The sequence below is a fragment of the Mus caroli genome, unplaced genomic scaffold (assembly GCF_978045245.1).
Source record: "Mus caroli unplaced genomic scaffold, Mus_caroli_1 scaffold_19, whole genome shotgun sequence".
Taxonomy (NCBI): Eukaryota; Metazoa; Chordata; class Mammalia; order Rodentia; family Muridae; genus Mus; species Mus caroli.
In genome coordinates this window covers 51,228,608-51,245,169 of record NW_028227274.1, presented here as the reverse complement: position 1 = coordinate 51,245,169, position 16,562 = coordinate 51,228,608, and the positions used below count along the sequence as shown (strand labels likewise).

The 16,562-nt window shown below is 44.1% G+C and overlaps 1 protein-coding gene and 1 pseudogene across 3 annotated transcripts in view; one reads left to right on the top strand and one right to left on the bottom strand.

Moving 5' to 3' along the window:
* Snx24 (sorting nexin 24) overlaps positions 1-16,562 on the bottom strand; it is a 142,501-nt gene that overhangs the window by 87,482 nt on the left and 38,457 nt on the right. The window contains exon 1 of one of the 3 annotated variants that reach the window (XM_029472099.2): positions 11,862-12,171. The exons of the other annotated variants lie outside the window; for them this stretch is intronic. Within the exon in view, the coding sequence (XP_029327959.1) occupies positions 11,862-12,104 (243 nt within the window). The 5' untranslated portion in view covers positions 12,105-12,171. Of the gene's footprint in view, positions 1-11,861; positions 12,172-16,562 lie in introns of those variants that run through there. 3 annotated transcript variants of the gene reach the window in all.
* LOC147000293 (small ribosomal subunit protein eS12 pseudogene) lies at positions 12,693-12,911 on the top strand (annotated as a pseudogene).

The window sequence follows — 16,562 nt, the reverse complement described above, 5'->3', positions numbered from 1 at the left end:
CCCATTTCCTATGCCAATGCGGCTACACAGCTGTGAAGTTAGGAATCAGTTTGTGTCTGGAACAGGTACTGGTAAATCAAACAGCAGACTGCCCGAAGGGAAGAAGGACCGTGCCAGTGAGACCTACTTGCTGGTGTTCCGGCTCCGTGTGAAGGAACAGGATGGCTCTCTCCAGAGGCATCCTGCTTTTACCTCACTCCCAAATTGCTCCCTTGGAGAAATTTTCCTGCATTATGAATCCCCATACTACCTTCATAACTTGGCCACATCCGCATCTTACCTGGACCTAAGATTTCCCTTTGAATAGATATGTTTTGCTCCAATATGATCTAAAAACAACTTGAAGTTCCAACCAGAAAAAGAAACCCAACATCACTGGCTATAAATAGAAGGTGAGGGTAAGAAAGGAGGGCCATTTTTTAAGAGTATGCTTCATACTGAAGGTCTGGGCTGAAGCTAACTCTCCTCCTTAAGAGAGAGTACCAATGTCAAGGAAAGCTTGGGGAGACATCTTTTTAGGTGGGTGAAGAAAAGACGTAGGATTAGAAGCAGAGAGTAACTGTCTCCCTGTGGTGTTACACAATGTCTAGACAGTACCTGAATCATTTTCTGAGCACTGTGGCCTGCAGGCAACCCAGGGAGCTCCGTTCCTGCAGATGGGACCCTGCCATCCTGGTCACTTACCCTGCCACTGAACCCTGTGCCGCTCCTTCCTCTTGACTCTAGCTGCATATGTATCAAAAGATGGCATAGTCGGCCATCACTGGAAAGAGAGGCCCATTGGACTTGCAAACTTTTTTTTTTTTTTTGTCTTTTTCGAGACAGGGTTTCTCTGTGTATCCCTGGCTGTCCTGGCACTCACTTTGTAGACCAGGCTGGCCTCGAACTCAGAAATCCGCCTACCTCTGCCTCCCGAGTGCTGGGACTAAAGGTGTGCGCCACCACGCCCGGCTAGGACTTGCAAACTTTATATGCCCCAGCACAGGGAAACACCAGGGCCAAAAAGTGGGAGTGGGTGGGTAGGGGAGTTGGGGGGGAGGAGTGTATTGGGGACTTTTTGGATAGCATTGGAAATGTAAATGAGGAAAATACCTAATTAAAAAAAAAAAGAATAAATCAGCAGTATGTGAACCAAACCACAGGGAGCTGATCCAAGAAAAAGATGACATTAGAGTGTGAGGTGCTGGGCTTATATAGACCTCATTTTACAAAAACCAGAACAAAACAGGGCACAGGCAGAAGAAATCTGGACTCACTCCAGAAGCCTCCTTGCTAGTAAAGATCACATTTTGTTCCTTTGCTTCAATCAAAGATCACCCTTATGTATAACAACTTGTTCAAGCACTTCCTGAACTATGTACAGACCCACCCCTCAGCTGTAGAGACTCACCCCTTGGCTATATAGACCCACTCCTTGGCTGTACAGACCCACCCCTCAGCTATATGGACCCACCCCCTCAGCTGTACAGACCCACCCCTTGGTTGTATAGATCCACCCCTTAGCTGTATAGACCCAGTCCTTAGCCACAGGGCCGACCCCATATCCCCAAAAAGAAAAAGTTAAGTTACCTCCGGTACATTCATTCTCGGGACCAGGCAAAAAGCATCAAGCAAGAAGTGGGGCTGAATGACACAGTCTCCCCTTCGAAAGGCCCTGCCAGCATGGGCAGGATCGTGGGGGACATTTTAGTAGGTCTGAGTAAGGGATACTTGATGTGACCTCTGTCCTTTTTGCTTATGGCACCAGCACGGATAACAAAAACAACAAAAGATGCAGTAAAGTATTTAGTGTGCTTACTTCAAACATATTAATTTTCACATATCCAACCATTTCATGGGATTTGCTTCAGTCTCTGTATTGTGAGATAACTAGAATGAAATCTTCCCTTTCAATTACCCAGACCGGAATGTATGTGTTAGCACCTTTGCAATTCGGTGCTTCCAAAAACTTGGGCTTTGTGCTCTTGGTCTTCTAGCAAGAAACAACAGTTGACTGGAGTCAGACTCTCTGCACTTGCACTGAGTAACAAGTGTTACAAACATTCCTTGTGAAGTAGGCGGCAAGAGGGTGGCCTGGCAGAACCCAGGCTGGAACACATGAAGGGAGACAGGATGAGAGTGAGCGGCACCATGGCTGTCCTCAGACCATTCCGCTTCACTGCCCTTATCTCTCACAACGATCAAGGCCTCATGGCATTTGGGGTGAGTTATAAGATCACTCTAAGACTGCAGAGGAACACTTCACACGCACTGGCTCCACTCTCTAAAGAGCTCTTGGTGTTTACTGCAAGAGTCTATGTTTTATTTTTCAAGTGTGTGCATGTGTGTGTGTGTGTGTACGCGCACGCACATGTGCATATATGAATCTATAGGTATCACAAGTGTACAAATGCCCACAGAGGCCATGGGGCATCGGATCCTCTGGAACTGGAGTTACAGGCAGTTGTGAGCTGGCTGATGTGAGTACTGGGAACTGAGCCCAGCCTCGGGTTAACAGATGTATACATGTATGTTCTGATATACACATTTTTGCTCAACCCTTGGTTGTTACTCTAATTTTATCTCCCATGCCTAATCCCAGCACTTGGGAGGCAGAGGTAGGTGGATTTCTGAGTTTGAGGCCAGCCTGGTCTACAGAGTGAGTTCCAGGACAAAGCCAAAGCTTATACAGAGAAACCCTGTCTCGAAAACAAACAAACTCACAAGATAGTAGATACTGAACTGCGGTTGAATGATTGAGTCAGGCAGGATTCATTTGATCATAATTTACCTGAGAGACCGGAGTTCCTTCAATGGGGATGGCAAAGATTTGTTGGGTGAAAGTAACATACCTTTGAGTTTTTAAGTAATATCTCTACATACGTAAAGAATGGCCATAGAGTGACCTTACAGACAGGCGTGGTAGCAGAGCACACATATGAGGAGACCCTTAATCCTATACTAATAACTCAGGCAAAGCTCCAGTCACAGGGTCAAGTCCTGATACTCTTCATGACAGCTTTGTGGTATAGTTAACAGCAGTATCTGTATTTCCTAGCGCCTGAGTGAGTGGCAGGGCCAGGTGACCCTGATCAATACAGTAAAGACCCAGAGTCACACAGCCTTCTACCAGGTACAGGGGCCTCACTGTGCATGGCACAATGAACCCAAATGTCAAGGTTAACTCTCTCACGTGTCTCTTATCGCAACCCAGGCCCTGTCTCCCTCCACCTATCATACAAACAAACAAACACATAAATATAGTCACCAAGAAAAGAACATCTTAAAACAAAACAAAACAAAAAAAAAACCACTCCCAGTCCCAGATGTCTACCTGTGGCCCATGTTTTAGGGGGACATTCACTGAGAACTCTGAGGCCTTAGGAATGACTCTTATAGACTTACTTAAACACCCACCATCAGCCCCACCCCCCGCCCCCTGGACGGCTATGTGCCCATTCATGAACAGAGGCACCTCTGAACATGCCTTGATTGCCTGGCTGTTTTCCTGCCACACAGGAGCATGATCATGTGGCTTTTTTTTTTTTTTTAAGTTTCATGGAATTTTACTGAAAGTCAAAAAGAAAATTAATTTTAAATTTATCACCAATGAAAATCATTTTGCTCTCTGGGTTGATTTACTCTATTGGTCAAAGCTAATTTAAAAGATTTATTTATGTTTTTGATGCCTATCAGTGTTTGCCTGTATGCATGTATGTGTACTATGTATGTATTTGGTGCCCATGGGAGCCAGAAAATTCTATCAGATCCCCTAGGACTGGAGCTGCAGGGGTTGTGAGCTATTAGGTGGCACTGGGACCCAGACCCAGAGCCTCTTCCAATCACAGCAAGCGCTGTTAACCTTTGAACTATCTCTCTAGTCCCAGGGTGTGTGTGTGTGTGTGTGTGTGTATAACAAAACCAAAATGTAACCTGGTATGTGTATACGTCTCTAACATATTCTATATTTATTTTATACATAAATATATATATAAATATATATACACACACATATATATTATATATATGGTTCTTTGTTTTGTTTTAGTAGGATTTTTTTTAGCAAACTGATAGGTGTGTGTATATTTATTATATTTTATATTATATATTTATTATATATATGGGTTTTTTTGGCAACCTGATATTTGTGTGTGTATGTATATACATACATACATACATACATACATACATATATATGTATATATATATGTGTGTGTGTATATATGTATATATAATATTTTATATTATATATTTATTATATATATATTGTTTTTTTTGTTTTTGGTTTGGTGTTTTTCTTTCTTTCTTTTTTTTTTTTAAGACAGAGTTTTACCTGGCTCACCTAGAAATCACAAGAGATCCTCTGCTATCTGCTTACTGAGCGCTTGGATCCAAGGTGTACACCACCATACCTAGTCCTCAGAATTAATTTTAAGGAGTATAATGACAAGGGACTAAACATATTAAGTTAAATCATCCAATAACTACATAAATTACTAATAAAATGCTTTTAAGAGAAAACTGTAAGTACAGACAGTTTTTAAATCCTAGGAGTCTGAAGCTATATATTGGCAGAGAAGGCACTTAGACGGTGAATGACGTATGTTCTGGGTGTTCCATTTGGTGGCTGCTTTACTTCAACAACCCATCGTTTTCAAGCCCTCCCTGCTTGGAGTGTTTAAAACTGTATTATAAAATCAGCCTGAGTGTCTACCAATTGATGAACAGATAAAGTGTGGTTCATACACACTTTATGGGGAATACCACTCCACCATAAAACCTCCTCCTGCCATCTGTGACAACATAAACAGAACTGAAGGCCATTATGTGAGGAGAAATAAGACAGGAAGATAATAGCAGCACCACGTGATCTGACTCATATAGCATCTAAAGCTCTTACTCCCAGGCCGGAGGTGTGGCTCAGCTGGTAAAATGCTGGCCCAGCATGCAAAGAACCCTGTGCTCAGCGCTCATACATAGGGGCCTGCCCCACCATCGCGCGACCTGAAGAACAAAGCCCTTCTCAGCTACACAGTCCTTGACTAAAGGAGCCTTATCTCTAGATAACTAATTGTTTAATGTTTTAATGCTAGAGAATTTGAGAGCAGGCTATGGTTACTTACTGGGGCCCAGAGAAAGTAGTGGGGAGAGAAGGCTAGAACTGACTGGTCAATGGATACAAAGTTGCTAGATGAACGTGAGAAGCCATGCTGCAATATGAACGAAGCCATGCTGCAATATGAACCAGTATAGGTGATACGATGCTCCAAAAGAGATACAGGAGTGAAAACATCTCATAAGTACAAATAACCCAATTTCATTTTAAAAATTAGAGTTTATTTTATGTACTCAAGATCTCTCTCTCTCTCTGTCTCTGTCTCTGTCTCTGTCTCTGTCTCTGTCTCTGTCTGTCTCTATCTCTGTCTTTCTCTCTCTGGGGGAGGGGTGGTGGTGGTGGTGGTGGGGTGTGTGTGTGTGTGTTTGTGTGTGTGTGTGTTCTCATCTGTTTGAAGCCCAATCAGGCTTACCTGGTGAATTCCAGGCCCACCCAGGGTTACTTAAGTGAGATCCTATCTACAACCATGTATATAATTCAGGAATTTACAAGAGCCATGAAGATAAACATTCGGTATCCTGTCTCTACTGGTCATTAACTCTAGAATCCATTAGCTATGATAGCCACAAATGTTAAAAAAAAAATAGTTTTCAGCTATAGACCCTGTGTACAAGAATACTGACAACTTGGTGCCACAGAGGCAAGTCTGTTATAGGAGTAACCAACTGCTTTCTGATTGGATCTGAGGCCTGCTCACAGGAAGGAACCCATGCCTGGTCTTACAAACCTAGTAAAAAGCTGCTATCTGGGGAAGTCATAGTAGCTTTGGAGGTCCCTTAAGTTACTGCTGTTGTTTTGCTGAACGGCCATGATGTATCTGTCAAATTGCCTCTAAATACCTACATATGTGAGTATTAGATCAGATGCCCCTTTCTGCTCTGGTCAGAAGTTTATTTTTACAAAACTCAGAAGTAACTGAAAAGACTTAGAGTTGGTCAAAGTGCTGATGACAGGAGGCAGTGGGATGCTTCACTATTGGGGGACACCCATACTGACCCCTCCAAGGCTCAGGGAGGATCTTGGTAGAAGAGGTGGAAAGACTGTAAGAGTCAGAGAAAGGGTTGGGGCTGTGGCGTGGAACACGGATTTCTAGGCACCATGCGGCTGCTGCACGCTTGAATTCATACCAGCGGGGATCACCTGCACAATTATTTGTACAAGATTGGGCTTGTCAATATCCTGCCACAGGGGGAGGGGCTTCCAGGACTCAGGGTTGATGGGGGAGGGAAAGACATTATCTTTCATTTTAAATATTTTATGAGCATATATTAATTATACATACCACTGAACTTTATTATGACATTTTATACATAATATATTTCAATCACAGTCATCTTCCCACTTCCACTAATCCCCTGCCTCTACCTACCTACCCTCTTCTACTTGTGTGTGTGTGTGTGTGTGTGTGTGTGTGTGCTGGTAAGGTCCCTATAAACAAATCTTCACTATATTCCTGGAAGCGATGCTAATGAAACTCATTGGGTCTTAAACAAAAGAAGGCATGAAATGAATATGACCAAAATATATTATGTACATGGATGGAAAAGGCACAAATAAAATCTATTATTATGTATAACTAATATCTGCTAACAAGAACATTCAGAAATGAAAGGTTTTCATTTTTAATACGCATTGTATGTGTACCTTGTTATGTGGTTACTGAAAAGCATATTTATGAAAGTAACATGGAACATATCTGTATAATTAATAGAGTCTATTAGATGGAAACAGTAATCCACGCTGAAGGACATTATACATTCAACAGAGCAGCTTATTAGACATATGGAAAATTGTGAAACAGATCCTTTTCCAACAGATTTGAATAATCATTCTGCTTTAAATTACACAGACACTCGATACTAACCCAAAATGTATGGGTAATTAAGAAACAAAACTCAACATTAAACACACAGTCAAATACGCCCCAACTTTAAAAGTGATCCAACGCGGCCCTTTACCATCTGGGAAGAGCTGGGTATGGTGAGGGTCCCAGCACACAGGAAGTGCCTGGATGCAGAAAGCAGGGGGTGTGGCCAGATGACAGACGAGCAAACGGACAGAGCACTGCTGGTATGTGCCACATCACAAACACTGGCAAAGCGAAACGTGAAAGCAGATAAACCGCAATCAGCTCCATCCTAGGCTGCTCGGAAGGTCTACGGCGTCAAGGTACCACGCTGGCACTGGGCTCTTTGTTTACAGGAGAACACAGAAGCCACTCCTCAGGCCTAAGAAACAATACCTAGGCAGGCAGACCCAGGACTGTTACGAGACACCCGGACAGCAGGGACTGATGACATAGGTTGAAACTTGAAGAGCAAGCTAAGAGAAGGTTTGGGAAGAAGGAAGGACAGGTCTGGGACGGGGTTTGACAAAATTGTAACTGTAAGTCTGACACCCAGACCACACTCAGAGAGAGACAGCCAAGGTAGAAAGACAAGTTCAAGAGTGGTGTAGAGAGACGTGGCAAGCAAAGCCCGGGAGGTATGCAAGGCAGAACCCAGGAATGGAAGCACTCACAGCAAGCTGGCACCAGGGGCCAAGGGCATAGCCATTTATAGACAACAGACAAACAGCCAGATAGAGGAAGGGGAGGGTAAAAGAGGACGGAAGGGTACTAGGGAGGAACCATTTCATTTTGGAAAACTGGGTAGGCGGTGGTGAGCACTTTGCTCATGATAAGGTGCAGGGGTCAAAAGAAGACTGGAAGCAGGAGGGAACAGTGCAACCGGAGGAGGAGGGACAAGACCAGCTTTGCATGTACAGAGACAGACTCAGGAAGGAGCCAGACTGGGCTTCCACACGAACTGCTGCAGACATCTGTGGCTCTGTACTTCCCACCAGAAGCCAAGGTCAGACGAACAAAAACACACATGGATGACACAGGTGACAGACACAGTGGAGGGCCCAAAAGACATGGCTTAATTGGGGGAGGACTTGCCTGGACCTTTGTTTGAACCCTGCTATTTCTTTAAAATAAAACAAACAAAACACCAGAGCGTGACAGCTCAAGACTGTAATTCTAGTACTGAGGAGTCAGAGGCAGTAGAAACACTGTGAGTTTGAGGCTACCCTGAATTATACAGGGTGGTCCAGGCCAACCAGTCCACAGAGTGAACCCTTATCTCATATAAACAACAAGACATCCTGGGCTAAGTCTAGTCCCAGCACCTGGGGACGGGGAGGCAGGCAGGCAGATCTCTGTGAGTCTGAGGTTAGCCTAGTCTACTTAGCAAGCTCAGGTCAGTCAGGGCTTCATGGTGAGATCTTGTTAAAAAAAAAAAAAAAAATCTGGAAGACAAGATTGCCTCAGCCAATCAAGAATACTTGCGGACCGGGCCGGGCGTGGTGGTGCACGCCTTTAATCCCAGCACTCAGGAGGCAGAGGCAGGCGGATTTCTGAGTTCGAGGCCAACCTGGTCTACAAAGTGAGTTCCAGGACAGCCAGGGCTATACAGAGAAACACTGTCTCAAAAAACAACAACAACAACAAAAACAAAAACAAACAAACAAAGAAAAAAAGAAAACCAAAAAACAAGAATACTTGCAGCTCCTGCAAAGGATCCAGGTTTCATTCCTAGCACCCATCTGGATAGTTTACATCCTATGTAATTCCAGTTCTAGGAATCTGGCATCTCTTCTGATATCAGCAGGCATGCACGCACGGTGCACATATATACATACATATAGACAGGCAGACAAAGCATTGATACAGAAAAAAATAAATAAATCCAATTTTTTTTCTGAATCTGGAAGACAAATTACTGAAGAGATGATGGTAGGAGTCAGAAGTTAAGCTGAGAGCGGAGCAGCCACAGGAAGCTGAGTGAGGCCAAAAACCGAAGGCAGCCGTGGGCGCTGAGGCTGAGGACAAAGGCTAGATGAGCTAGCTACCTTTCTCCTGCATGGCAGCTTCAAAGCAAGGCTCCCAGTCCTCAGATTACTTCAGTCTTTATTATCTCCTCACAGTCTGCCTAGGTTCCTTTGCTGGTTTACCACAGTCTTTATGTTTCCACAGGAGAGACCCTGCATCCTAGAAACCTCCCCATACTGCCCCATTTACTTCAGAGCATGAGGTAGAAACACAATAAATTCTCGTGAAATGAAAACAGGCCGCATTTCAAGAGGTCCAAAACTTAGGTACAACGTTACAGTTCTTCGCTGTAAATACTAGCAATATTTTATCATTCTTCAAAATACACAAATTATGTCCCTGGCTCCAAAGTGAGCACCACATGTATTAGTAGAGGAACAAAAGCCAGGTTTACGGGTCTTCAAGAAGCCCTTACCCTTCTCCACCACACTTCAGATGGCGCACCACATCCATCTCCACATGGCCATACAGCGCTGAACTATGAGCACCGTTTCCTGGGCACAGACCTGCCCTGCATTTCTCCTGTTCCTAATTTTTAAAGGATTTTTTTACAGTTCACATTTTAAAAATTGCCTATATACACATACACATACATGCATACGCGTATATACACACACACACACAGGAATAACTATGACAGATGATAGATATACTAATTAACTTGGTTGTTCATTATATATATGAAATGTTATCTTTAACTCTTTAAATATATAATTTTCAATTGTCATTTATGCCTCAATAAAACTGGAAGAATTGAGCAGGGCATTGGTGGCGCACGCCTTTAATCCCAGCACTCAGGAGGCAGAGGCAGGCGGACTTCTGAGTTTGAGGCCAGCCTGGTCTACAGAGTGAGTTCCAGGACAGCCAGGACTACACAGAGAAACCCTGTCTTGAAAAACCAAAGTAAATAAATAAATAAATAAAATAAAATAAAAAGTAAAAAAACCTGGAAGAATGGGGAGGGAGGTATCAATATTTCAAAACTGTTTCTACTAAGCTCTTGGTTTTTCTACTTAGGAGTGGAGACTTTCCCACATTGCTTTGAGAACCACCCCCATAAAAGCATACAGTATAGCCAGAGAACAAGAGCTCCCTGGACACTTCAATCACAAGGTGCAGCAAGCAGAGGGCCCAGGCTCCAGTGTGTTTAATGAGCTCCATACCATTCAACTGGAGCATTCCTGATAGACTGACTACATGTTGATTTCTTCTGATTCCATGAGAGCTGAAGAAGTAAGTTTGGTCAGAGTATTGTTGCTGTTGCCACCACAACCCTCAAACATCTACTGTCAGAACCTATCACACAATAGTTCAATCTTCCCTCCACACACCCATGGGAAAGACCACAGGAGTAAGGACAGAGGGGACAGGCCAGAGGCTGGCAGCAGGGAAGGGTATAGACTACAGCAGGAGAAGGCAAAGCCCAAGACTCTCAACATGAAGGATGAAAAGCTTTCAAAACATGCTTGGCCTAATGGCGCATGCCTATAATCCCCACTACCAACAAGCCCAGGCAATAGGATCACAAGTTCAAGGCCTGACTGGGATAAGACAGAATAAAATAAAAAGGCCGAGGATGTTGGCTCTGAGGTAGAGAATTTGCCTAGTATATGTAAGCTTCAAGTCCTGTGCTGCTCAACACAAAACAGGGAGGAAGACATGCTGGTCAGGTAGCTCATAGCTCAGCGGAACAGTACTTACCTGGCATGCTCAAGGCCCTGGGTTCAAGTCTCAGTACAGACGAGGGAGAGGGGAGAGGAGGGAGAGGGGAGAGGAGGGACAGAGGGATCGAGGAAGGAGAAGGGAAAGAGAGGGAAGGGAAGGGGGAGACAGTTGACCACAAATGATCCAAGGAGACATACGCTGTAAACCTGTAGCTCCTTGACCCCAAACTATGATCATACTTTAAAGGGTTTTTAATCGAATTCCAAGAGTCTGGCTTACCAACCTGCCCCAGAAACCACATTCGGTCTGCCTGCTTAGTAACCAAACACCCAGGAACACTTCCAAAGTGCCCGTCCTTCCAGCCTCCAGACAGTGTCTGAACAGACAATACACAAACACATCTCCACACGATCCGGATTCAACAGGGGTCGACACACGCTCACACTTATCTTTGATCTCATTTCTTTAATAAGTAAAATGTTGGGCTGGCAAAACCAGCTCCGAAGGTAAAGGCGCTTGCTGTGCTGGTACAAGCCCTGGCCATCTGGGTCCAGTCCCCAGAACCTACATAAGGACAGGAGAGAAACTTCCATAAAGGTGTCTGACCTCCATACTCCCCCTATCCGCCCCCCCACATACATACACAGTAATAATTCTTTTAAAACAAACAAACTAATAAGACATTATAGATTCAGCTCAAACCCCTTATATACCCTTGACATCGCTCATGTCCTTTTCCAGTCTAGAAAACTCAAAAACAGAAAATCTGAGCCCAGACCATCAAACATCTGCTGTCAGGACCTATCATACACGGGTTCAATCTTCCCTCCAGACACCCGTGGCAAAGACACTTGGGCCCTGACCTCATGATTAGGGCATGGGGCATTCTGGGTGGTCTTACACTGCCAAAGGGGCTTGATTTAGGGTTGTTTTTTTTTTAATAAGTATTACTGATCTAAAAAGTTGTAAGTGGAAAAGAATTCTGCATGAGCACTGCTGTCCCTGGGTGGTCTTCGTGTGTATCTTACAGCCACTTTGCCCTTACCATGAAATGGACTTCATCTCCATCTTTACCATATAAGTCAGGGACAACAGGGTCCCTGGGGATTTAGCAGTGACTCTGGAGACCTTAGAGCCCACACCTCAATGCCTCACACAGGCACACTCCGTCCACACGGCTTTACGTCCTTCTTTATGAACACAACAGTAACTCCCTTAGGAACTGACCTTATCGAAGTATTTCAGGTACTGCATCACTGCTCCAGCTCTGCCTGCCCCGTCCCCACACAGGCACAGCTTTCCAGGACAGTTATGCAACCCATTCTGCATGCTGCACCGAGGAACACATTCTAGCAGTGAAACCTTGCAAGCGAGCACACTACCCCCATACCCCAGTAACAGGACACCCAACGTCCGGTACTCAGTATTTTCCTGAAGGGGCAAAGGGGGTAAAAAATAAAAAGACGACATGAATGCTTGTTTAGTGCAGTCCCAGCAGGGTGGAAAACATAGCCAAGGTTATGAAACATGATTAGGTAACAGCGTTTTCTCTCAGAAAAACTAAAAGAAGAGTGTAGTTTGATGAGCATGTGGAACTCCTAAAAATTCTTGTAAAAATTTTCAGATACATTCTCTATACATTTGATGCTTTATTATCTTGTACACACACATACATAGACACACATTCATACACATACACACACATATACACACATACACACACACATACACACACACACACATATACACACATACACACACATACACATACACACACACACACACACACACACACACACACACACACACACACACTATCTGTAATAAAGAAACCTACCCCTGGTCAGTGAGACAGTGCAGGGAATGAGGCGCTTGCTGCAAAGCCTGACCCCATGCTGGGCTCGATCCCTAGGATACCGGCGATGGAAGGAGAGAACCAACTCCTGCAAGCTGGTCTCTGACCTCCACGCATGCACCACAGTACCTCTGTGCCCCACCCACAACAACAGAAATGAACACATACATATATATAAAGAAATAAACATAAAAGTTTAATGAAATGTCAAGCTGGTGGAGGCACTTTGTGCTGAGCACCAAATCAACCTGATAAAGGTTGATGACAACAAGAAACTAGGAGAATGGGTAGGCCTCTGTAAAATCGATCGAGGGGGGAAACCACGGAAGGTGGTTGGTTGCAGTTGCGTAGTAGTTAAGGACTATGGCAAAGAATCTCAGGCCAAGGATGTCTTCGAGGAATACTTCAAGTGCAAGAAATAAATAAATATTGGCTCATTAAAAAAAAAAAAAGTTTAATGAAGCCTAACCTTCTCCAGAGAAAAGTTTCTAACAATGAATTCTTCACTAGGAGAGAGACAGACACACGTGAAAAATGATCCACTCCCTCAGGTTAACACATCGATTGGTCTGCCTGCTGTGTTCGGATTCTAGCCAAGGCACCCAACCTTACAGTCTTCATATGCACGAGAGCTCACTTAAAGGGGGAAGAAAGAACAAGGTGCATTTTCTTAAAGTAGGTGAAGAAGGTAACGTCTTCAGATATTAAACAAAGGAGGAAATGAGCTTAGGTATCCTTGCTTACTGTGGGGAGCTGTGTGAAGAACTTGTAATGAGGTTTAATTTGAAAATTCCTTTAATGACATCTTTGATTTTCATTTAATGCACACAGTGACACCTACTGGTGCAGCGACGAGACAATAGGGCTCTGAAGATCCATGCACAGGCAGAAGTTTCACAGACGTGTCTCTGTCTCCTGTTAAATGGCATTTGACTTGAGCGTGCTATGCTGGAAAGTGAGGGGACTAGAGCCTGGTGCCTGCCTTTCGATTTAAAACTGGCGGGGGTTGAAGCTTTCACTCTGCTGCTCCATTCATAATTTCCAAAATCCATAACCATGTCCGGCTAGTGGTTAGAGTTAAACCTCAGACATCACTGGGGCCATTATGTTTGGCTGAGGGCAGTCACATAATGTGATAATTGTTAAAAGTCCCATAAACCAAGAAAACAGTGGTAGGGAGGAGTCAGTTGCTTCATAAACAAGCTGTGGCTTATTTTCAACAAGCTGCAGGCTATCATAGAAACAAGGCAAGACTTAAGGATTTCTTTTCTGCCTGTACACATGCTGTTACAGAATTCCACCACAGAGAATGAATAAACTCAAGACCAGGCAGCTGGACAACAAAAAACAAAACAACAACAAAAAAAAAAACCCATGGAAGTAGGTAGAGAACCCATTCAGTAAGTTATGTGTTTAAAATAGAACAGCCTGGGACACGGTAAGATTGGAAACTCCAGAAAGGACCTGAGAGACTAAGCCAGCAGTTACTAACTGCTTCAGTCAAGCCAGACCAGCAGACTGCCATGACTGGGCATGGTAAACTCTGTCTGTGAAGGTACTTGGCTAGCAAAATTACCTTAAGAAGAGGATGTGCAACTTAAATGCCAAATATGACTGATGAGGGTGGCTGTATTATACTGCTAAGGTTTCTAAGGCTGAATCAACAGAAACAGTGTTGTGATCAGTTAGCAATGTCTGGTATGAGTGTGGAAAGGGAAAGTTAGACAGGTGTGCCAGTGGTCTCTGCAACTTCATTCTCATAAGATGACAAATTACAAAGCTGGATGTCTTAGATAGGGTTTCTATTGCTGAGATGAGGCACCACAACCCAAAAGCAAGCTGAAGAGGGAGGGATTTATTTGGCTTATACTTTCAGATCACAGTCTATCATCAGAGGAAGGCAAGATAGGAACTCAAGCAGGGCTAGCACCAGGAGTCAGGAGCTGAGGCAGAGGCTGTGCAGGCGTGCTGCTTACTGGCTTGTTCCCCCTTGGCTTACTCAGCCTGTTTTCTTATACAACCCAGGAAGGGTACCATCCACACTGGGCTGGGCCCTCCCCCACTAATCATTAATTGAGAAAATGCCTTATAGCCGGATCTTGTGGAGGCATTTCCTCAACTGAGGCTCCATTCTCTCTGATGACTCTATAGCTTCTGTCAAGTTGACACAAAACCAGCCAGTACAGTGGGCAGTGGTGGCGCACATCTTTAATCCTAGCACTTGGGAGGCAGAGGCAGGCGGATTTCTGAGTTTGAGGCCAGCCTGGTCTACAGAGTGAGTTCCAGGACAGCCAGGACTATACAGAGAAACCCTGTCTCGGAAAAAAAAAAAAAAGAAAAGAAAAAAGAAGAAATCCTCTTTGCTTTAACGCTGTCAAAAATACCTAGGCTGGGGTGTGATTTAGGGGTAGAGCATACACCCAGTATAAGACCCTGGGCTCCATCTCTAGCAACACATACACATGCACACACACAGACACACACACAGAGACATGCATGCACACACAGGCACAACAAACACACCCACACACAGGCACACATACATGCATGCACGCAGGCATTATAATTTTGACATCACAACCAAATAACCACATATTATCCATAAATTGATTCTAGAAGCTGAAAATGTCATATAAATGGGCTTTACAATACTTTGCAATAGAACATATGTGAAGACAACATATGCTAAGGTTACTCATGGCAGCATGAAGCATCAACAGTGAAGAAGCGCGGAGACAGGACGAGAAGAAACGTGTAAGGAAGCCACTCAGGGTAAAAAACGATTAGAGAAAGGCCTGCCACTTTGCATAACTAATAGTAACAGAATTACGTAATGCTGAGGTTGGAGAGACTCAGTGGTGGTGGGCAGTGGTGATCCTCCAGAGGACTGAGGTTCAGTTCCCAGCACCTACATGGTAGTTCACAACCATTTGTAACTTCAGTTCCGGGGGATCCAGTATCCTCTTCTGGCTTCCACACATGAACATCATACACAGATATACATGCAGGGAAAACAGGTATACACAAAAACAAAAATGTTTTTAAAAAACTGTGTATTACTGAAATCCCCCATAATTGGGAGGAAGTTTAGTCCTAACAAAAGGAACTGTGAGCCACTCTTGCCGCACATTAGCTGGAGGACTGCCCTACAGATAGAGGGGGGCATTTATTTGAAGCTTCCTCTGGAAATTAACGTGCACAGGCCTCCCTACTGCAGAAGGATGGCCAAGGAGGGACCATGCAATGGGTTATAAACAAAAGCAAGAACAAGACAGGGAGGCTCAAGAACTCAAAAAGAAACAAGCTGTATCTGCTTTGAGTCAGCTGGAAACTGTCTGGTTACCGACAGGCCCTGGGCCAGTAGGAACAGCCCAGGTGTAGTAAAAAGAAATCTAAAGGCCAAAGTGGCCGCCATCCTACTCGGATAACTTGGTGCACATGGTTTCCCTGTGAACTCAAATGTGAACCGTTACACAGAGTATTTTTAAAAAACTAAACCGACCAGGGTGGTGGTGGCTCACACATTTAATTCCAGCACTCAGGAGGCAAAGAAAAGTGGGTCTCTGAATTTGAGGACAGCCTGGTCTACAGAGAAAGTTCCAGAACAGCTTGGGCTACCCAAAGAAACCCTGTTTCAAAAAACCAACAAAACAAATAAAAACGAAATGACTTAGTGAAACTTGGCAACTATAACTGTTCTGTAAGCTTATTTACCATGATTTACTGGAGAATATTTACTTTAACTTAAAAGATTTATTTTTCCTTAGAAGCACTGCATAATAGTTTATTTAATCTCACCCTGCTTCTAGAAGAGTCCGCAGCTGATACTGAGAATTTAGCAAACACTTAAGTGCATGTAACCACAAGGTACAGCATTCATGAGGGGCCTTAGGTTTAATCCCCCCAAACAAATACATGTGTGCGCGTGCGCGCGCGCGCGCGCGCGCGCGCGCACACACACACACACACACATGCATGCACACATACATATACAAGATATTAATCCACTGCTCTTCTGAAACATGTCTAGCCACTGGAATGTAAGGACACTTCAATGCAGGGGCAGAATATAA